The sequence below is a fragment of the Hydra vulgaris genome, chromosome 07 (assembly GCF_038396675.1).
Source record: "Hydra vulgaris chromosome 07, alternate assembly HydraT2T_AEP".
NCBI classification, from domain to species: Eukaryota; Metazoa; Cnidaria; class Hydrozoa; order Anthoathecata; family Hydridae; genus Hydra; species Hydra vulgaris.
The window spans coordinates 1,733,938-1,758,061 of NC_088926.1; the positions used below are offsets into that span (position 1 = coordinate 1,733,938).

Consider the following 24,124-nt stretch of genomic DNA (forward strand, 5'->3'; position numbering starts at 1 on the left):
AATTCAAAAAAAAAAAAAAACTACCCTAATATATATATATATATATATATATATATATATATATATATATATATATATATATATATATATATATGTATATGTATATATATATATATATATATATATATATATATATATATTTATATATATATTTATACATATATAAATTTATATTTATATATTATATTTTATTTATATTGTTCCTTTTATTGTTTCCTTCCCTTATATATTTTCTCTCTTTTTATAAATTTTTTTCTTATAAATTTTATTACCTTTTATAGATCCCTTTTTTTCTGGAAGTTTAACATTTAAAATATTTAATAAATAACTTCATTATAGTTTTCTTTTGTCTTGCTATCAATTTCATGCTTGGTAGTTCATGCTTAACTTGTTGTTTTTTTCTCCCTGTCTTGCTTGTTTTGGGGTGATTTAGAGTTAAGAAATTAGTAAATTCCTTCATAGCTGTTACCCTCTCCCATCCTTTTGATGGTGAACTTAAATAGCATGCAATTAAATTTAAATGTTTGTTAATTATCGAGTTTTAGTTTTTAAATGAGTTTTTTTTGTTGTAACCATGAATTGTAAGAACTTTTATTTTATATTTTATATTGTTTTTGGTAGTTCATGCTTAACTTGTTTGTTTTTTCTCCCTGTCTTGCTTGTTTTGGATTGATTTAGAGTTAAGAAATTAGTAAATTCGTTCATAGCTGTTGTATATTATTTATTTTTTAGGAATTTTTTTTTCTTCCTTTTTCTATATCAGATATAGAGAAAGGAGAAAAAATCAACAAAGGAGATTATGTTTCATTTCATGTTGCAACAAACAAGCGTACAGGTTCAATGAAAGCTCGTAAATTAAGACTTAGTAGTACCCAACCACTTTTAAAAATCGGACAGGGTATTGTGAGCTCATTAAAAGAAAATTTTGGGTTTATAGAGCGAGCTGACACAGTAGCAGAGATTTTTTTCCATTACAGTGAGTTTAAAGATGACATCAATGAACTTCTAATTGGTGATGATGTTGAATATGAACTTCAAGAACGAGCAGTATTGTTTTTTATTGTTTTTTTTTGTTCAATGTAATTTTTTTGGTACACACTAAAAAGAAAGGTAGAAATTTCTACTTTATGGTAGAATATGTGAATTTTCTACTTTCTAAGATATAATTTTCTACCTTCTAAGGGTAGAAAATTTCATATTCCACGTAGAATAATTTTAACCTTAAGGGATCCTGAACCTCTGAGACATGTTGTGTTCATATTAAAGAGGATGATAATAAAAAAATCATACAAATTCCTATCTCTCTTTTTTTTTAGAGTGTACTCATTTTTGTAGTTAAGGTTTTATATCTGCCTCTCTTTTAAGAACATTATTAAAAACAAACAATAAAAACAAAATATAAGTAAAATAAATAAAATGTTAAAAAATATTCTCAATTTTGCAGCTCTCTTAGAGCTTTAAATTTTTTTTAATAAAATTTTAATTTTGTTAAATATTTGACAGGCATCTAAAGTTTAACTTGTAACAAGTAGTGCTTATGGCCATTCTCTTCCTTCCATTCCATTTAGAAAGGTTAACCCATTGTTAGATATTTAAATCATTCCAACTTCCGTTGCTAAAGTCATGTCTCAATTAAACTCTTCTACCACTTGTGGTTCAGACAACATTCCTGTCTTAGTCTTACAAAAGTGTTCTCCAGAACTGTCTTAAATTATCCCTAAACTATTTAATAAATGCTTGACTGAGTCTTGTTTTCCTGCCTGCTGGAAAATGGTATCTGTTGTTCCAATTTTCAAAAACTCAGGTGAACATTCTGACCCGTCCAATTATTGTCCGATCAGTCTTCTTTCTGTTATTAACAAGGTCTTTGAGTCTTTGATCAACAAACACATCTTCACATCCCATCTTGAGTCAAATAACTTACTGTCAGACAATCAATACGATTTTTGATCCTCTTGCTCTATGGTTGACTTGCTAACTGGTGTGACTGAAAGATTTTATTGTGCATTAGATGGAGGCAGAGAGGCTAGAGCTATCGCTCTTGACATATTAAAGGTTTTCGACAAAGTTTGGCATGCTGGTTTTCTCCATAAGCTTGTTTCATATGGTGTATCTGGGAAAATTTTTGAAATTATGAAGTTGTTTCTTTTTAACTGCTTTATTAAAGTCATCCATCAAGGCAACGCTCTTCTTTTCCAGAAACTTAGATAAGATCAGGGAAAATCAGGGAAAAAGAAAAATATAGTTAAAAGTCAAGAAAAATCAGTGAATTTTTTAATTTTTTACTATTTTATTTTAAAACATCAACACAGTAAATAATATTCCTTTTTTTTATAAAGAATGTTTAAATATATTTCTCTAAAGAATGTTTAAATATATTTCTCTAAAGAATGTTTAAATATATTTCTCTAAAGAATGTTTAAATAATTTTTCTAAAGAATGTTTAAATATATTTCTCTAAAGAATGTTTAAATATATTTCTCAAAAGAATGTTTAAATTTATTTCTCTAAAGAATGTCTGAATATATTTCTCAAAAGAATGTTTAAATTTATTTCTCTAAAGAATGTCTAAATATATTTCTCTAAAGAATGTTTAAATATATTTTTCTAAAGAATATTTAAATATATTTCTTTAAATAATGTTAAAATATATTTTTAGTTTTGATACTTGATGATTATAAAAAAAAACTTTTATTCTGGTCATTAATTTACAGTATAAACCGAACAAAAAGTTTATATAAAACATTTTGCATAGATTTGAGTAGAACCATTATTAATATTTTAAATGATTTTATTAAGTGCTTTTTTATACTGTTTTGTTTGATGAAAGCCTGAATGATTAGGTGCTTCTGATCACAGTTTGATCCCTCTAAAACTATTATCTCATCCTTCTTCATCATCTGAATCCCCCTATCATCTTACCTCTTACAACTACTTTAAAGCTGACTGGGACTCTTTCCATAATTTTCTTCGTGATGTCCCTTGGGTAGAAATAGTTTGTCTTCCTACTGGCAAATGTGCTTCTTACATAACTTTGTGGATTCAGCTGGCATGGAATCTTTTATTCCCTCTCGATGATTCCAGGTCAAGCCTCACTTTTCTCCATGGTTTTCCTTGCATTGCATGGTTTTCCTCGCATTCTTCCTGCTGCAATTACCAATCGAAACCGTTACTTCTATATCTATCAGCAAAACAATTCTCCACAACACTGTTTATTACTGTTAGGAACCATTGTAAAAAGGTTTTATCTAATGCTAAAGCCTGCTATTCTCAGGTCATGAAATCTCTTATTTCATCACAAAAATTAGGCTCTTGCAAGTTCTGGAGAATCTTTAATAGTATCAATAATAAGACCAAATCTGTTATTCCACCTCTCTTGTATGGTTCAGACTTTGTCATCTCACCTAAAGACAAAGCTGAATTGTCTGCTAAAAACTTTTCATCAATATCATCTCTTGACTCCACTAGTTGCGTTCTACCTGAGTTAGTTGTCAAACAGGTTGATCCATTGCTTTACATTTGTATCGATCCAGCTTCTGTATCTAAAGTGATTTCCTGTTTAGACTCTTCTACAGCTTGTGGTCCAGACAACATACCTGTTATAATCTTGCAGAAGTGTTCTCCGGAGCTGTCGTCTATACTTTCAAAACTATTCAACAAGTGTTTATCAGAGTCTTGTTTTCCAGCCTGCTGGAAAGCGGCATCTGTTATTCCTATTTTCAAAAATTCTGGAGAGCAATCTGGTTCATCTAACTACTGTCCCATTAGTCTTCTTCCTATAATAAGCATGGTTTTTCTTCTTGAATCTTATAACTTACTTTCTGATTATCAATATGGATTTCGATCTTTTTGTTCTACAGCTGATTTGCTAACAGTAGTAACCCATAGGTTTTATTGTGTAATAGAGAAAGGTGGAGAGGTTAAGGCCATCGCTCTTGACATTTCTAAAGCTTTTGAGAAAGTTTGGCATGCTGGTCTTCTCCATAAGTTTTCTTCTTTTTTTTTTCTTTTCTTTTTCTTTTGTTATTCACCTCCTCAAGGCCGAGAAGGCTACTACAGATGAGGAGGCTACTTAATAGTGGTTATAACCCTCTCTCAACTCTCTAACTCCGAAACACGAACCTTGACGAACAAGGCCACTGCGCGGAGAAACAAGTTGAGCGTGGTACTTCCAGGGATGTGGTGGGGATTGAACTTAGAACCTCTCGCTTATGAAGCAAGCGCTTTACCACTACCGCATCTTACAGTGTATCTGGTAACATCTTTAAGAATATTGAATCCTCCCTTTCCAATCGTAGTATAAAAGTTGTCCTCGATGGACAGCACTCTTCTTCTTATTCTGTAATTTCAGGGGTTCCTCAAGGTTCAATACTCTTGACCCTATACTCTTTTTAATTTACATTAATGATATTCCAGATATTCTGACACCTAAGGTGGCATTGTTTGCTGATGATACTACAACTTGTTCTTTTCATGATAAGAAGCCAGCACTCTCTGATTGCTTGGAGGGGACATTTGAGCTTGAAAAGGATCTCTTTTCTGCTCTTGCATGGGGCTCACAGTGGTGAACTTTAATTCAAATAAAACTCAATTTTTTTCATCCAATCGTTATTGCAATAATTTAAGTCTTCCGATATTTATGAACAGTAATGTACTCGATGAGTCATCTACCTTTCATCTTCTAGGATTAAGTCATACTTCCGATCTTTCTTGGAAACCGTAAATCAAATCCATTGCAAAATTAACATCTGCTAAGGTTGCATCTCTTTATTGTGCTCGCCATTTTCTTACTCCTGGTTCCATCTTCTGCAAATTTCTTATTTATCCCTGTATGGAATAATGTTGTCATATTTGGGCTGGTTCTTCTAATGATAATCACTCTCTGCCCCCCAAAATGCATTGTAAACATAGTTAGACCTGCTCTATCTGCTAAGCTTAAGCCTCATTCCTATTGTTGTAAAGTTGCATCTCTTTCTCTTTTCTGCAAATACTAATATGGATGCTGCTCAAAGGAGCTATAATCTCTAATTCCATTAACTAAAAGTCATTCTCGTTTGACTTATCATTCAGCAAAGTCTCATTTGTTTACTGTATCTGTCCCTGCATGCTCTAAAAACTTTCAATAGTCTAGTTTTTTTCCTCATTCTTTAACTCTTTGGAGCTCTCTCTCATTTTCAGGTTTTCCTGACTCATACAACCTTTAACTTTTCATGTCTTCTGTCAACCATTTCCTTGCTCTATAACTATATTATTTTTTTCTAGTAACTCCCAAGTTTATAGTGGTTGGTTGCAGCCTTGTTAGAAGTGAATCAGAACAAAAAGATAATAATAATAAAAAAGAACTGAAATCTTGTTGTTTTTTTTCTTATATTGTTAAATAAATCTTAAGAAAATTTTTGAATGCATTTAAATCCTTAATTGGGATCTGACAGATAACTAAGAGGCAATTATAAAAACATGAGATAATGTGTTATAATTTTGCACGTTCTACGATTCTTTAAAAAGTGTTAGATCTTTGTGTTTTTTTGTGTTTTCATACTTTTTACATATATATACATGTATATGTATATATATATGATAAATATACATTTAATATGTATATATATATGTGTGTGTATATATATGTGTGTGTATATATATATATATATATATATATATATATATATATATATATATATATATATATATATATATATATATATATATATATATATATATATATATAATATATATATATAAAATATATATATATATAATATATATATAAAAAATGTATATATATATATATATATGATATATTATATATATATATATATATATATATATATATATATATATATATATATATATATATATATATATATATATATATATATATATATATATATATATATATATACTTTTATACGTATTAATAGGGAAAAGAAACAGCTGTTAACATAAAAAAGCTACCAACTGGAACTGTTGTTTTTGAAGATATTTCTCCAACACGTTATAAAGGTCATGTAATAAAAGCAATATCTTCTTCACCAGGAACAAATGTGGATGGTCATTTAACAGGGATGATTGAGTATCAGGGGAAAAATGATACTCATGAAATCCTTTTTGGAGATAGAGATACTGAAGATGATATTATGTTGCAGAAAGGAGACATAGTAGAGTTTAATGTATCAACTGGTATTGAAATGTTTTTAAAAATGTTTTTGTAAAAATAACATTCGCTCACAAAAAGTTAGATTTATTTTTTAATTTAAGAAATCTTTTTTTATTTTTTTTTTTGAAGGAAATTATTTAGCAATTATTTAAAAATTATTGCATCTTGAGAATACTAAAATAAGAATATTATTTTTTTTTGGTACTGAAAACCTAGTGCTGGGTCTGCCAAAATCCTAGGCTCCTCTGTGCTCATGATAATGATACTATCTTTGTACGAATGACGAGTTATGCATTGAGGTTGCTTTTAATGTTGAATTAATAGTATACTCTGCACTGCTATTTCAAGATGTGGTCTAATGTAGGTCAAATAATGTGTTATCCAGAGGACAAGACTGCAGCTTTAAAATATATTTTTTAATTTCCAAGAATTCTGTTTACTGATGAAGTTGTGGTCTAGTTTTATGGTCATGCGAGACAATGGCTCCAAGATCTCGTTCGGATTTTGTTACAATAAGATGGTTTCGATTACCATCATAAACTGACATTTTATTAACTTGTGTAGATCTAGTTTGATTATTTTTGCCAACATTTATAACCTCATATTTTTCAATGTTAGAGGGCACGATTCAAAGTTGTGACTATTTGACAACGTTATCAATGATATCTAATATAGTTGCATAATCATCTGGTGATTTAATAAATGCAATGATCTTGCGATCATAAGCATAAAGTTTTATTAGATGGATAGTAATGTCAGACAGATCGTTGATGATTTATGAAATTAAAATTAAAAAAACATTGCAAAAGTAATTAAAAGTCAGAAATACAAACAAGCAGTTTTTAAAACCGCTTGTTTCAAAAATAAACATTAAAATAATATGTACACACTAAAAAAAAAAGGTAGAAATTTCTACCTTAGGGTAGGATATGTGATATACCCTTAGTAAGGTATAATTTTCTACCTTATAAGGTAGAAAATTATACCTTACTAAGGGTATATCACATATCCTACCTTAACTAAAAATTTCTACCTTTAATTTTTAGTGTGTATAATATATATAAAAATATATATAAGAGATAAAAATTTTTTATGCAAAAACATGATAAAAAAAAATTCTATCTGATTTTCTTTTTCTCACAATAAAATTAAAGATAACTTCTAATATAAAAACAGCTGATTGTTTGGCATACTATCTTCTTCATAGTTTTTTTTACTTATTTATATATTATAGTTATCATATATTTTATAAATGCTGTATAAATACTCTAATATTAATTGTTAAAAATATACAAAATATTAATCTTATTATTATTTAATGGTTACATTTATGTTTTTGCATTCTTTATTGGAAATTTAAATAAAGGCTATTAAATAATTTTTTTTGTTTAAACTATTTAATATTTATTAAGGTATACTATTTATATTTATTAAGGTATAAATTTAAGCTCTTTGTAGTTTATAATTATTATAAATATTATACAAAATATTTTATTTCTCATAACGTTTTTGCAATCGAGTTCCTTATAAAATTAATTATTATCTTTTTGAATAGATTTTTGTGATAAATTTTTTGTTATCTTCTTAAATAGATCGTCGAGATAAATTACAACGTGCTGTCAACATTAAACTAATATCTGTTTGCGTACCAAATGGACACACCCGTGATATAGGAATTATCTCAAGTCTAAAAGATGGCTTTGGATTTATAAAATGTGCTGAACAAGAGCTCAGTATTTTCTTCCATTTTAGTGAAGTTCTTGAACAGGTAGATATATACATCAAAATGGCTACCTACCAATTATAATTTTTTACATATTTTTACTTATTTAAATATTTACATGTTTAAAATTTTTTCAATATAGAAAATCGTTTTTGAAAATTGAAAAATTAATTTTTTAACACTTTTAATGATTTAAATGATAAAAAATGATTAGTGAATGAGTAAAATGATGAGTGAATGAATGATAAAAAATGATAAGTGAATGAATAAAATGATGAGCGAATGAATGATAAAAAATAATAAGTGAATGAATAAAATGATGAGCGAATGAATGATAAAAAATGATAAGTGAATGAATTTAATCTAATTAATAAACAAATTAAAACTTTTAAACTTAAAGTCAAAGTCTTATGCACACAGGGTTGAGCTTTTACCATAAGTTTACCTGTAAATCGGTAAAATTGTTTTACCGATTTACCGGTAAAATTAAGTTTGAAATTAGCTATGAAATTAATTTTCTTTTTTTTTACTTTTGTGAATATTATTTTGCTGTAAAAAGAAAAAAGATTTTCAGCCACACCTAATAAAGTATTATTTTTTTTATCTCTTAAAATTTTGTTACGATTTTTTTTATCACTGTCAGAAACGCACATATCAAAAAGTACACATGCATTTTGTTCATGTGAATTTTTTGCAATCAGGCGCATACACATAGGAATGGTATGTGCTTGATTGCAAAATGATTTCCAATTACACCGGATGAATACACTTCTTTAGATAGTTGTGGGAACATAAATAATTATATTCATCAAAAATGCACATACTAGAATTTGGCCTTGACTCAAATTTCTAGATTTCTTCCAGCTGAAAAAAGCTGCAGCAATTGTCACAGATATAGTGGCAGAATTTGGATGCAACATTGATGACAGCATTATTTGCTCAGTTACAGATGGAGCTTTCATTATAGATAAGTTTGAAAAACTTGTCCCAACCGAGCATCAAACATGTTACACCCATGAAATGCATATGGCAGTTTAAGAAGTTCTGTACAAGAAGCCTTGAAAAATCAATAACAACACATTGCAAGCAAAACAAAGGCGTAGTTAACAGTAACTGAATCTGACACCAAAGTCAGTTTTCTTGATGCTACCATTGGGGAAAATATTCTCATTTTAAGCATGAAAGTGCACTTACAACCTGTCATAACAAAATTTAGAAAATTTGTCAAGTTATTTCAAAAATCTCCAGTAAAAAGTGATGTCCTCCAAGAATAAATCAAGAAACAGCAGGGGAAAAAGGTTTCGCTTATCTTTGACTGCAGAACAAGAGAGATGAGTCTACTCTTAATAATTCAACAGCTTCTTAAAGTTAAAGATTCGATCAGAAAAGTATTAAAAAACATTTTTCCACATTTAATCTGCATTGATACAACATTTGATCTGCATTGATATGACTTGTTACTGTTCTTAAACCAGTCAAATTAGCAGCATAAGCCCTTTGCTGATAAGATGCAACTCTTATTACATCTGGGGAATTTTCAAGTTTCTTGTAAACAGACTTAAACAACAAGACTCAATACTTTGTATTGCAATTAGGAGTACAATTTTGAGACATTTGAAAGAAGCAATTTTGTAAGCTTGTAAAGATATTTTTTAAATGTATAATGTTTATCTAACATTAAAGAGCATGAAGTTTTATATAGAAGCAAAAAAATTTAATGAGTTTCTATGATTTTGAAGATTTTTTTTTTAGTCTTACCAATATATTTATGGTATGTTATGCTTTTTTTTTACCGATTTACCGGTCAATTTAAAAGTTGATAAAAGCTCAATCCTCGCTGCACAGTAAACAATTTTTACTAATATTAGGAGATTAGTTCCTAATTTAATTTTGTTTAAGTTTAAAACAGTTGTACTTTTTGATCTACAACTTTTTCTTTACCTTTTTGATCCAACTCTTTTTTTAAACTTGGGTTATCAAGATTAAACGTGACTTGTTCCACTACACCTACACCTCTAAAATTAAATAAAACTTTCCTTCTTTTAGTCCTTTGTCTTTGCAACTGCACTTAGTACAATTTTCAATGATGTCAGAAGATTATCAAGAAAGATAATTTTAACAACTTTGACTGTTTTCTATGTTCAGTTTTGTAAATTAAAATGTATTTGGTACTAAAAAGCTCTGCGCTTATATATGTGTGCTTGTATATGTGTGTGCTGCTTAATCTTGTGTTTACGTGTGTTGCATTAATCTTGTGTATATATGTGTGTGTTAATTTAACCAAGAAAAACATTTTAAAATTCTTTTCAGTTACTTAGAGTATCCGATTTTTAGAAAGATTTTTGGGGTATACAAGAGGGTGTACATGTACACACTAGAGTTATGCATTTACCTGGCAAACTGAAAAGTATTGAATATTTATTAATACTTTTCCATTTTTGGTAAAAATAGGTATTAATTTTCGAAAATGTTTCAAAATGTTGAGAAGTTTTTAATTAAATTATTTACAAATGTTTTGAATTCTTTTTTTTTTTAATATTAATAATTTCGATTTACTAAAAGTTACTTCAAATGAACATCATACACACCAGGGATGCGGAGTCCCAAAAAAGACTCCGGATTTGAAAGTTACAAAAAGATTACTTTATCCTAGTTTTTGGTATCTAGGTGCTCTAAAAATGTAAATAAGTTTATGGACTACTAATAGGAAAAAAATTAAGACGTTTAGGTTAGAGGAACAATCGTTTTTTGAGCCCGGAGTCCTTAGGTATAATGGTGGCAAGGACTCTGGGACTCCAGGACTCCGGGCTTACAAACAATAAGTTTCAAGTCATTAAATCTCATGAATTTTTATAGCACATAATAAGTCAACAAACATGTTTAGAGCTTCTGGACACTACAGACCTGGAAAAAGTAGAGACTTGAAAAAAGTATAAAGCCGGAGTCCTTTTGGGACTCTGCATCCCTGATACACACATATATTTATGTTGTTTATTTTAATTTTTCCCTAAATATAAATATTTAAACAAGCATGTCTCAACACTGAACTCCATTATCTTCATTTGTCTTTCAACTAAACTACCCATGCAAGCAAGATTAGCTTTTTTTTTTTTTTATCTGGGATTAATTTTAGGGTAAATGTCTAGGTAAATATTTTTTGAGTATTAAACACAATAAAATGATGAGTTCTCTCAAAGTTCTTTTTGAGTATTTAATATATATTTCTCCAAAATCACAAACTTCATTCTTAACAATACACAGTTGCCATCTTTGGTTCTACTTTACTTTCCTCTTACATAATTGTTAAGAGTTAAGTAAACATGTAAACTTATATTTATTCTTGAGGGTTTTAAGTCCTCATTTCTACCCCATTGTTTTCTGACCCTATTGTTTTCTTACCCCATTGTTTTCTTACCCCATTGTTTTCTCCTCATACAGCTGCTATTTGACAATGACTGAATATGAATCTTGTTTTCCTTCCTAGGAAATTGGCATTTCCTTCCTAGAAAATGGCATTTGTGGTTCCAATTTTTAAAAAAAATCTTGAGGTTGCTGTGATCTCTAACAATCATCTAATCAACTTTTTTTACTACAATTAGCAAGTTCTTTAATTAAAATCTCGAGCCTAATAATTCTTTGCTATCAAACTTTATTTATCAAACTTTAATCCACTTATTTTACTGCTGACTTGCTAGTTTGTTCCTAACCAAATCCACCATCATGTTTCGGATGAATTTTATTTACGTTTATTTTTTCCCTGATAAATTTTAGTCTTTTTTTTTTCTACCATTCAACTTAGTTATTGGTTGCTTGTAGCCTTGGTTACTTAGATCGCTTGTAGCCTTGCTAAAAGTGAATTTATGAAGATAATTAAAAGTGAATGTTAAAAAAAAAACATTTTAAATATTCATAAAGTTTTTACATTAATCAAAGTTTTTATAATTTTGTGATTCATAAGAACTGAATCTGATTTGAAAAACATTTGCAGCATTGATGACAAACATTAATGTCAGTTATGCATATTTCAGAATGGTTGCAGTGGCCTAGGTCTTAAGTGGCTTTAAATGTTGTAATCTTAATTAAAAGAATGGTTGCAGTGGTCTAAAGTGGCTTTAAATGTTGTAATCTTAATTAAAAGAAAGAAGAAAAAAACGACCAAAATACGCATAACTCGTATTATATCTAAACTGACAATCAAAAAAAAAAATTTTTTAAAGAACTTTACAAATAATAAATATACTTTTTATTCTAATTGAGTTGTTCATCACTGTCATTAGCTGCTCTTTTTACGTAACACATAAGTTAAAAGCAACATAAAAAAAAAGTTAAAAGCAACAAAAAAGTTTGAAATAACTAGTTTAAAATTAAAAATATTATACAACAATTAAAAATATTATACAACATTAAATATTTTTGATGAAAGAAACCTTTTAACGTTTTTTTACTATTTTTACCCAGCTGATTGTAATTTCTACATATAGTTGAATAAATATTTATGTAAATGGTTTCTTCACTTAAAATTTGTTTTAAATTTTATTTCAGTCTCGAGTGATGAATATTGGTGATGAAGTTGAGTTCACTATTCAAAATGTAAGTATATTTTATTCAAAGTTTTGAAAAGTTGTAAATTTGTAATTGCTGTATATATAATTTTTATATATGTTTATATATATATATATATATATATATATATATATATATATATATATATATATATATATATATATATATTAGGGTGCATCCAACGCCCCATACATTCAAAAATTGATCTGTCCCTATTCTTAAAACTTTCTATTGGTTCTCACAAGACACCCTGTTGCATTTTTTCAAAATTGAATGAGATTTAGGGGGGCCACCTCAAATCTGAAACTTGCAACAAGACCCTAAACAGAAGGAAAAAAAGTTTTTCAAAAGTATGTCATGTTGGGTCTCAAAAGAAGCGAAACTTTATAAAAATTTCAAAAATAACAAAATTTTACACAAGAATTATTATTCTAAGTTTTATTGCATAAAAATTATTATTTTTTAACAAAAAATTAAAAAAAACCTTTTTTTTCATGTTTTTGTCAAAAAAAATTTTAAAGGTATTTTTAACAAAAAAATGATAACTATTTTTGAAATTTTTATAAAGTTTCGCTTCTTTTGAGACCCAACATGACATACTTTTGAAAAACTTTTTTTCCTTCTGTTGAGGGTCTTGTTGCAAGTTTCAGACTTGAGGTGGCCCCCATAAATCTCATTCAATTTTAAAAAAATTTAACAGGGTGTCTTGTGAGAACCAATAGAAAGTTTTAAGAATAGGGACAGATCAATTTTTGAATGTATGGGGCGTTGGATGCACCCTAATATATATATATATATATATATATATATATATATATATATACACACAACCCTCGGAATTAAGAAAAATGAGGTCGGCAAAAATTATTTGATACAAAGGTCTGACCATAAAACATAGAAATGAGGTCGGTAATTTTTTGCCGACCTCAACACTTCCAGGTCGGCAGTAGGGTCGGCATTGCCGAATGCCGACGCTAATTCCGAGGGTTGTATATATATATATATATATATATATATATATATATATATATATATATATATATTTATATATATATATATATATATATTTATATATATATATATATATATATATATATATATATATATATATATATATATATATATATATATATATATATATATATATATATATATATATATATATATATATATATATATATATATATATATAGCAAAACTCTGTGATATATTCTATATATCACAGAGTTTTGCTATGCTTTGCTGTCATGGATGTTTTATTTCATAGGGTTTTCCTATGCTGTCGTGGGTGTTTTAATAAAGTTTGAATATACCAAAAATAAGATAATTATACAAAATGTGTAAAAATCTTAATTTAAAAATTAAGCAAAAGTAACTTACTTATTGCATTACCTAGGATATTATAAATGAAAATAGGAATGCTGGTCTACTGGCATTCTGCTCTACTTCATAAGATGCTTCTTATAGTGCATTTGGGCGTATTTTTTTAAATTATTTAATCACTCCTTTCTAACCTTTCTGTAGTATTAAAGTTTTGATTGATAGACTCTCTATTATTTCCTGTAATTTCTGGGATAAATAAAGTTCTATCTCTGGTACTGCGTTGTTCCTCATGATCTTTCTTATAGTCCTACTTCTAAGTTGTATTTTTGTTTATTCTATATAATTTCTATATTCTATATAATTTCTATATTCTATATAATTTCTATATTCTATATAATTTTGGTGCTAAGATAATCTTTAACTTTTTGTTTTTCAAATGTATTTAATTATAAAAGTTTAACTTTGCTTTCTTGCTGATCAGATGTATATATTAAATTTAAATTTCTATAGAGATGTCGCTATAGTTACTTAGAATAAGTAATTACAGGTTATAAAAAGCATAAATATAAAGAGGTGTAAAACTTTATATATGTTAAAGGTAGATAAAGAGAAAAAAATATATATATTCAAGTAAAAAGCAGCAATTATCATTTAATGGTCATGGTATAGTTTTTTTACCTGTATGCTGAGTAAAACTTGTATGTTGATGAAGATTTTTCAAGTTCAATATAAATACTCTATTTAATTCAAGTTCATATCTAAAAAACTCTCTGTTAAAAATAGAGAATAAGTAAATGCTTATAGAATTTTTATATTTAGGAGCTTGTGAGAGATGTTTGTTAATACATGAGGTTTTATCAAAGTTGAGATATTCCAAAATCCTTTTTGTATAGTGTCTGGTAACTTCAAGACATTATACAACAAGGATTTTTGAACATGCATATCAAATAGAAAATTGATACAGATTTCATGATTTTTTAAATAAATAACTTTTGTTAATAAAATAAAAGAATAAACTATCAGTTGTTGCTCTTCTAATTTGCTTGACACCATGCTATGTTTTTGGTTAAATGTTTTTTTCTTTTTCTTATTTTGGATATTAGGATGTGGTTTCCAAAAGACAACATGCAACTCGAGTTCATTTTTTACCTAAAGGTTCTGTTACATTTGAAACTGTTTCAAGTAAACGGTATGTTGGTATCATAGAACAAGAGGCTCCTCTTATTAGGAACATGAAAAGTCCCAACAAAGTCAAGTATGTCTACCATTTTCATAAACTTTTTAGATTTAAATTTTAAAGTATTTTTAAAATATTTTTTGAGTTTTATGATATAAAATTCTTTGACAATGACTTATTAAATATAGAGATGTTTATATCTTTTTCTTTTTTTTTTTATATATATATTCATATCTTATCTATATATGCAGTTAATTCTCAATAACACTTTAACCTCCAAAGAACCAAAGAAAATGGTTAAGTTGAACTTAGGTTGATATGAGGTATTAATTTGAGTTGAGGCAATTTTTCTTTTGATCTTTTCAAGTGGTTAAGAGTCAACGACCGTCTGAAATGATCAAGATTGCTGCTTTGACCTCCCAAATGACTTCTTGCAGGTCAAGGTTGACTGGTTAAGAAAATCTTAGTTGTAAAAAATAAGCATTAACAAACCTGGATGTATTTTAAAAATAAAGTACTCATAATTTATAAAATATTTTAGACTGAAATGTTTTGAAAAATCGTTCAAAATTTTTTTATTGTTAGTGATAAGCTATTTTTTAATTCACTTCATTGACACATTTTTTATATAATGTAAACTATATCTTCATTTTTTACTTATCTTTATTTTCATTTCATGATAAAATCAATGGTAGCCTTTTATATACTTCAGGCTTGGTAGGGAAGCGGGTGCGATTGCACTCTATTCCTGACCATGCAAATTATATTTAGTTGCGACAACTTGGTCATGGCTTTTTAGATATTTTGAGAACAATCAAGTTTATGTATGTTTCCATGTATGTCCGAAACGTTGTGACACACTAAAGCAATTAAACTTGTAAATAATCTTTTGTAATCTAATGTTTATATATTAGCAAATCGCTTTTAAATTAAGCGACAATTTACTTTTATCGACTGTTATTAATAAGAAGTTTAATTAAAAATAATATAAATAGTTATATATATAAAAGTATAGATTAATTTTTTAATCTTTAAATATAAATCTTTTTAAAATATTTGTACAATTGATTTTATAAAAACTAGACTTCCAAGAAGAACTGCGTTTTCAATAAAATTTAAAAAATAATAATAATCAAAGTTAATAATTAACTATCAAATAAACATACAGGAACTTACCTAAACTTAACTAAACATACTTACCTAAACTTAACTAAACATACATTTATGCATAGTGAATTACAAGTAGATGAACACCGCGCCAAAGGGTCCACATACGTAACGGGTTAAGCAGCAGTGCGCCAAAGGTCCAGACAGAACACAAACATACAAGTATATTAAAAATCTCACTCACTAAACATCAGTGGTATTGTGAAATAGTTCTGCTTCCTCTTCATAAATATTTTTTACCTTTTTAGTTTAACCATGAAAGTTTGCTTTTTAATAATTTGATGCAATAAAAACGTGCTTTTAGTTTGCAAAAGACAAAGTAATATCATATTTTACTTAAAATGTAATATGCCCTTTTTATATTAATTTATAGTATATATTATAGTATAATAAACCAATGGACTTAAGTAAAATATAAAGTTATTAAATGTTTAGCCTGTAGTTTGGATACTGATCATTATAGACTGTTTTAGGGGTCTGGCGCATTGCGGAATTTTTTTAAACATTTCAAAGACAGAAAGTAAGATGTTTTTATAGCAACTCAACGATTTTTATTTCGATATTTCTTTTACTTACTTACTTTGTATATTTTCGTTCATATTAGTGTTTATAAAACACTATTAGTGTTAAAAAAAAACTATTAGTGTTTATAAAACAATTTATTGTTGATTATTGTAGTTAGTACTGTGTAGGTGCATTGTCTGTCTTATTCATTTTTAAATATTCCTCTACTAATCTTTAATTTTGTCTTGACAACTGTCAAAATATGCTTTGTTCGAAAAATAATTCTCCTTTATGTACCTTATCATAAAGGAGAATTATTTTTATCATTTTAATATACTTTATCATTTCTCCCCTCAGGCGTTCACTGCTCGTGTGTGACCGTGTGTAGAGAACCGTTTTAAATATTTTCAACTTTGCAAACCACACAAAGCATGAAATGGTTATAAAAAAATATTTGTTATATAATTCAATTACCGTTAGTTTTATTAGAATCTTGTTGAAATAAAACATAAAATTTGTTATTTTTAATAAAAGTGTTGCTAAATTTTATAAAAAGATTATAAAAAAGAGAAGTTAAGAAATAATTTATTCTTAACAAAATTGCACTCACTTACCGACCAAGCTTGTACTTGATTAAAGTTTTTATTTTATTCCTATTTTCTGTTGTTAATTAAAAAGATTCTTTTTTGAACTGTTTTTTTTGTTGTTGTTTTTTAATTCAATTTTTTTATGGAACTTTTTTTTATTTAATCTTTTAAAAAAATTTTGCCACAATTTGTGAATATATTCCATAAATTACACAACACTGAATTTATATTCAATAAATTACACAATGCTAAATTTATTGAAAAACCAGAAGTTAAGTATCTTAATCTCTTTTGCAGAGCGATTTTTATTTAACTTAATGCGCTATTTTTATTTTTCATTTAACTGAAGGCTTTTCGAAAGAAAGCTTTTGATCTTTTTTGTTTTGTTTATCAGTGAAATTTAAACGCTGTTAAATTTCACTATTAAACAAAACAATTTTATACACGTTTATAATGTTGTGTAATTTATGGACAATCCCTTAGCGCATTTTGTTTATTGAGCTATCAAGAAAATGACTAGCTCAATAAATTTTTTTAAATGCCTTCGTGCGTTGGGAGTAATAATTTACAAAAATCTTTTTAAAATTAAATTTTTTTATGTTTAATTAATGATTTTATAAAAATTTAGTTAAATAAAAAAATTAGTAAAATAAAAAATTGTATTATATTCATGGAAAAGTCAGGGAATTCTGATTGAGAAGTTACTCGTTTTACAATTAAGCTGTTATGTTAAATTAATGTTTTATATCGAATGACTTTTTTAAAAAAAAGGTATTTTAAGTTCAAGTTATTTTGGTTTCCTTTTTTTCCATACAAAAAGTTCGAGTTATCAGAAGAAATTTGCTGAAAGGGTACAAAAAAAAATGGTTTAACATAACAAAGTTTGAGTTATCCATGGTTTGACTTAACTAGAGAATTTTAATAGTAATCAATAAGATGATTCCAAGGGACCAAGTTAAACATTTCAAGATAACAAGAGTTATTTTTACCAGGAGTTAACTGTATTATTATTTATTATTTATACATTTTAAATGTTTATTTAGATTTGCTATTATATATATTTATTGTATTATATTTATTCTTTTTATTCTTTATTTTGTTTGCTAGAGAACAAGAAAATGGCTTTATTCAAACTCAGATAGGCGGTGTTCAAACTAGAGTTGCATACTATTTACGTGACTGTAAACTTAGGGAAACACCACAATATCAAGATAAGGTTGATTTTATTCTAGTAACAAAAAAAGCAAGCGGCCATCATTTTGCTCGTGATGTAAATGTATTAGAAAAAGCTGTTCATCTTCTGCAACAAGGTTATGTCTGTGCTCTTAAGGAATCATTTGGATTTATTGAAGTAAGTTCTCATGAGCGAGAACTATTTTTTCACTTTAGCGCTGTTACTGATGGTACTCCACTTGAGCTAGGTGACTTAGTGCAATTTACTGAAGTTAAATCAGGGGAGAAAATAAGCGCAGACAATGTTACAAAGCTGCCACTAAGTAGCTTTACAGAAGATGATGTTACATCTAATGTTTATGAAGGAACCGTAATTAGACCAATGAGAACGGTTGATCCTGATGTGAGTTATACATTAAAAAAGAGTAAAGTCATTGTTTAGGTGCTTCATTTAAAATACATTTTTTTAATAACCTATTTTTAGCAAAGCGAATATGAGGGCTTGATACAGGTATCTTCAACTGAACATGAAAATGATGAAAAAGAAGAAGTTTATCGCTTCGGTATAACTAGCTTAGTTGATAAAAAAGAACAACTGCAAGTTGGGAACAAGGTTTTTTATTTTTTTTAATTTTTTTTATTCTATTTAATTTTTAATATAAATATATTTTCTAACAAACTTGCTGATTAATTTTTTACATTAATTTTAGGTGTCATTCCAAACATACATTGATTCTGTCACTAAAACTATTCGAGCAACTCGTGTTGCTTGCAAGCGAAATATATTAAGAGGAAGAGTTGAATCATTGAAAGGGCAGGTTTGTTTCTTGATTCATACATAGTTGCATTAATATGCATATTTAATGACCATTGCAAAAATTAGTCACAATGAAGATTATGACTATTGGTCTCATTAAATGGTTGGTCTCAATGGCCATTGTGACAATTGATCACAATGACCATTGCGACAATTGGTATGATTGATAAATTGTCATAATAAACATTGTGACAATTGGTTGACAAATTTTTAAAATGTCAAATTTATATACAATATAGAGTCATAATTGTAAATATCAAGAGAAGTTAGTTTGTATATAATTTATGTTGAATTGCATTAAGATACATGAGGTGTTTTACGCTTAACTTATAAAGTTTTAATATGCTCTAAAAAGTTTTCTTTCAGATATGATTTCTATTGCAATTACATAACACGCCCTAGAGATTACAAAAAAATTATTAAGTTTATTGACAGGGGTAGATTTGAACCCATTAAACTGTTATAATGTTTACACTGAGAATAGTGCACTTAACAACTTAGCTATCAAAGGTATAAGACTTAATGAAAAACAAACCATTTTCTTAACTTTTTATACCTATTGCAATTAATCAACACTTTTCAAGCACAATATTTTTAAATTACTGAAAAAATGTAAAATTAAAATGTTTATGTTTAATGTAAAAATATAACAAAAGTATAATTTTTTTAATTGCTTGTTTTAAAAGTTTATAATTATATTAATTATTTTAAGTAATGTAAAATGATTTCGCACACTATTTATATCACAAATAGTTGTCTAGAAAAATTACTGACAAAAGTATTGAGAAAAATAAAAACAAATATTTTCAGAAACAACCATGACAAGTATGTTTAAAATGTGTGTTTATTATATATATATATATATATATATATATGCATACACACACACACACACACACACACACATATATATATATATATATATATATATATATATATATATATATATATATATATATATATATATATATATATATATATATATATATAACCCCACACAGAGATTAAAGTAGGGGGGAAGGCAAGGGAATGCCATTCCTCCTTAGCCAAAAAATCAAGAAATTGTTCCAACGCTCATAAAGTAGTAGATCATTTTCACTTTGCGCGCTGATTTTTATTGAAGTTAAACATCTATTTTAATTTTTGCTAAAATTTATGACTCTGCGAGGAAAAACTTTTTATTTTTTTCTTACAATTAAACTTTAATTGGCGTAATTTATGAATGATCTACAATTAAACTTTAATTGGCGTAATTTATGAATGATCTACAATTAAACTTTAATTGGCGTAATTTATGAATGATCTACAATTAAACTTTAATTGGCGTAATTTATGAATGATCTACAATTAAACTTTAATTGACGTAATTTATGAATGATCTAAAAGAACTTATAATAGAATAAAACAATTCGTTGAGATTTTATTTTTTAAAATTTGCATTTTTTTATGTTTGATATAGCTAACTAGACATGGAGAAAACTTCAAACTTTTGTATTTTATACTTATGTCAAATAAAGATGCTTTTCAAAAAATTGTGATGAATAAAGCCTGGGTACAAAAAAAGCCCTAAAATTTGAAACCCCTCTGCCCCAAATGTGAGAGCAACAAGTTGATAAAATATTTTTTTAACTTTTTTTAACTAAACTGTTATTCATTAATAAGTTGTAAATTTACTAAAATAGTTTCATAAACATAACTATTTTTTGTTTATGTTATTACGTTTTTGTTTGGACACCAGAAATTAGCTCATTTTAAAATTTTTTCCCTAATATAATCATTTAATTGAAACATTTGACATAAGCAAACAATTGTGGACAGAAGTAGTATTGATCATCACGCAAGATCTCAAAATACAGCAAAAATGCACCAACAGCAAAAATACACCAACAGCAAAAATTTGTAGGACTGATTCCCCACCAGAATGGCTATTCAGATACTTTCAAAAATAAATATGACTCATGTATATTCATGCATGCTCATATTGTTATTAGTTATTATTTTAATTTATACTGTGTTATCATTTTAAGGTATTGTTTTATTTAAATTACTTAGGTTCATTAATAAATGAAGTATTTTATTTATATATCATTATATTAATTATTTTTAAGTGTTTGATACCTTAAACCATGCGTGAGAGCAAATAATATTTTTTTAAATTTCATTAATAAATACGAGTAGGGATGGTAAAAATCGCAGGCATTTTCAATTCCGGGATTTCGGGATTGAGAAACTTTTTTGTAGCAATATTAGATTATATTATAAATAAATATTAGATTGAGAAACTAATAAAACATTAATGTCTTTTTTGTAAACTTTTTTTTTCTATTATTTAATTGTAATAGAGCATCATCAAACATCTTCCCATTTTAATGGAAGCAAACAAAAAAAGACAAACAACACTTTCATTTTTCAGTAGCATTTTATAAAACAATTTATTTTAGTATTAAGTATTTAGTTTAAATTTTTTAATATTTTATAAATTTTGTTTTAATATTAAAAAAAAATTGACATTAATTAATGAAAATTTTTTTAATTTTTTATGGAAAAAAAAGGAATTGTAAAATATTATATAAAATATTTCCTTTTGATGAAAGTTTGAATTCATAAATTAATATAACTATTTTCATTAAAAATATATATATTTTGTAATTCTCATTCGGAAATCATAATGGCAGCAGAAAAATCAAATCTAGTCTAATTAGTCAGAACTTAATAAATTAAAAACCTAAACTGTAATAAAACACTGTTTTTTTTAATATAAATACCACTTTTTGTAACAAATTTAGTTAATATAAATTTAATTTAAAAAAAAAATTCAACTGAAACTTTTCATCTTATAAACTTATGTAAATCTTATGAAAATATGTTGTTTTTTTTTAAACAAAAAAAAAAAAAGATAATTTCAAAGTGCTAAAAGCCACTAGCTACATAAAGTTCTTGTTCCTTATCCTGCTCAATATCATTGATAGAATATCATTTTATTTGATCTTGAGCATTTTTTGTCTTTGTTTTTCATAAGATAATTTAAAGTTCATTTAAAAATGAACTTTAAATTATCTTATGAAAAACAAAGACAAAAAAATGTTAGATAACTTGTAAAATGTTAACCAAACATTGCCCGTTTAACACGGGCAACGTTTGGTTAACATTTTACAAGTTATCTAACGGTAATAATTTAGTACATTCAAATTATTGTAATACAGTACAGATTGTTTGAAAATATTCACTATCCAATAAATTTCATTGCCCCACAAAATCTATGATGTTTAATGGCATAATTGTGTTCTGCTTTTCAAGAATTAAATTTTAATGAGTGTTTCCTATTTTCTGTGTTTCATACTCTTTGCAGTTTTTTAAAAGGACTTCTATATTTATGCACTTACCATCTGATAAAGCAGTAACAACTCCATTCATTAATGTGTGTCCTAAGAACAATCAATTGAAATGTGTAAAGTTTTGATTGGTAAATTTAGTTCATTGGTATCTTTACTATTTTGGAGCTCGATAGCAGCTTGTTTCATACTTTAATTTGCAACTTCTTTGTATGCTATTATGATCATCTTTTATATGGTATGGTATATATATAAACATAATCAAGCCTTCCCGGAAAGCGCCTGCGCTTGCACGCCTTGTACATTCACGTTTAACGTAATTTTTTTAGACAACTTGACCAGGTTTTTGTATATTAAGCATTTTAAGAATTCGCCGCAAAATAAACCCATAAGAAACTAGAGAATAAATCAGCATTACTCGAAGAAAAGAACCAAAGACTATTCGAAATAGAAAACCTAAAAAAAATAAGCTAAAAAAAATTTATTAACGAAAAAAATAAAATTGTTGTCAAAAAAATAATATACCTAAATATTTACTGTTTTTGTTTTCTTATTTTTAGAGCGTTTGTTATTTTCCAATATCAAAATTGACACGAGTCGAGGAAAAAGTAGAATAAGAATATAGCGAAAATAAGAATATTTTTTGATATTTTTTCGTGACTTTTTTCAGTCAGTTTTAAATTTTTATTTCGAATATCTTTGCTAAACTTTACTATTTTTATCAATGGACAGGAAAGTTAATTTACTGAACTTTCTTAACGAAATTTTTAGGAGCCTATTTAAAACTTTTGTTAAAGTTTTTAAATACATTTTTTTAAACAGAGCAATCATTATGTTCATTATTTCTAATAATTCGTATTAACATGGAAAATTGGGCAATATAAAAGAAACAATTTCATACATGCATCAAGTTGCGGCAAATACATTTATTAAAGAAACTATGTTATTCTTTTATTTAAGTTATTCTGTCATTAATAAAATAATATTTTTTACAAATAAATAACAATTTATTTTCTTATTTTTCTGTTATATAAGTATTGAGAAAAAACTTTTTTAAAAGCGAAAAGACGTATATAAAAAACGTAATAAGCGAATAAAGGTAAGAAAAAAAATTGACAATATTTCTTATAGTTCTAGCGTACATAGCAAATTAGTTTCTTAATTATATGGACTGATAAAAATCATGAATAAATTGCATATCAAAAATTTCAATCGTTATAAAAGATGATTTTTTCAACAACTCTAAAAAAAAAAAAAAAGTTTTTGTATAAAAAGTTTTTTTTTAAATTTACTTTTTTTAATTAATAAATTTTCTAGTTTATTTAATTAAACTTGATATTTCGTTACAATTTTGTTTCCTTATTTAAGAATTGTGGTCAGTTAGTCTAAAAAAGTTACTTGAAACGTGGGCGAACAAGCCGTGCAACCACATGTGCTTCCCGGGAAGGCTTGCATAATGTATAAAATTATATATATAAATACCATACACTGTTCCAAAAAAAGGCTTCCCACTCAAACCATCTAACCCAGAGAAACCCTCTTGAGGGATGATAGTATGTATCTAGAGGATCAAAAAAATATTAAACTCAAAATCACTGATTGGC

General features: G+C 26.8%; 1 protein-coding gene across 1 annotated transcript in view; it reads left to right on the forward strand.

The window, feature by feature from the left end:
• The window catches only part of LOC100209179 (RNA-binding protein Unr), a 47,022-nt gene that overhangs the window by 16,837 nt on the left and 6,061 nt on the right, over positions 1-24,124 (forward strand). The window contains exons 5-12 of the mRNA XM_065800776.1: positions 733-1,047; positions 5,919-6,177; positions 7,747-7,922; positions 12,420-12,467; positions 14,867-15,018; positions 18,306-18,774; positions 18,856-18,984; positions 19,082-19,189. Of these exons, the coding sequence (XP_065656848.1) occupies positions 733-1,047; positions 5,919-6,177; positions 7,747-7,922; positions 12,420-12,467; positions 14,867-15,018; positions 18,306-18,774; positions 18,856-18,984; positions 19,082-19,189 (1,656 nt within the window). The remainder of the gene's footprint in view (positions 1-732; positions 1,048-5,918; positions 6,178-7,746; positions 7,923-12,419; positions 12,468-14,866; positions 15,019-18,305; positions 18,775-18,855; positions 18,985-19,081; positions 19,190-24,124) is intronic.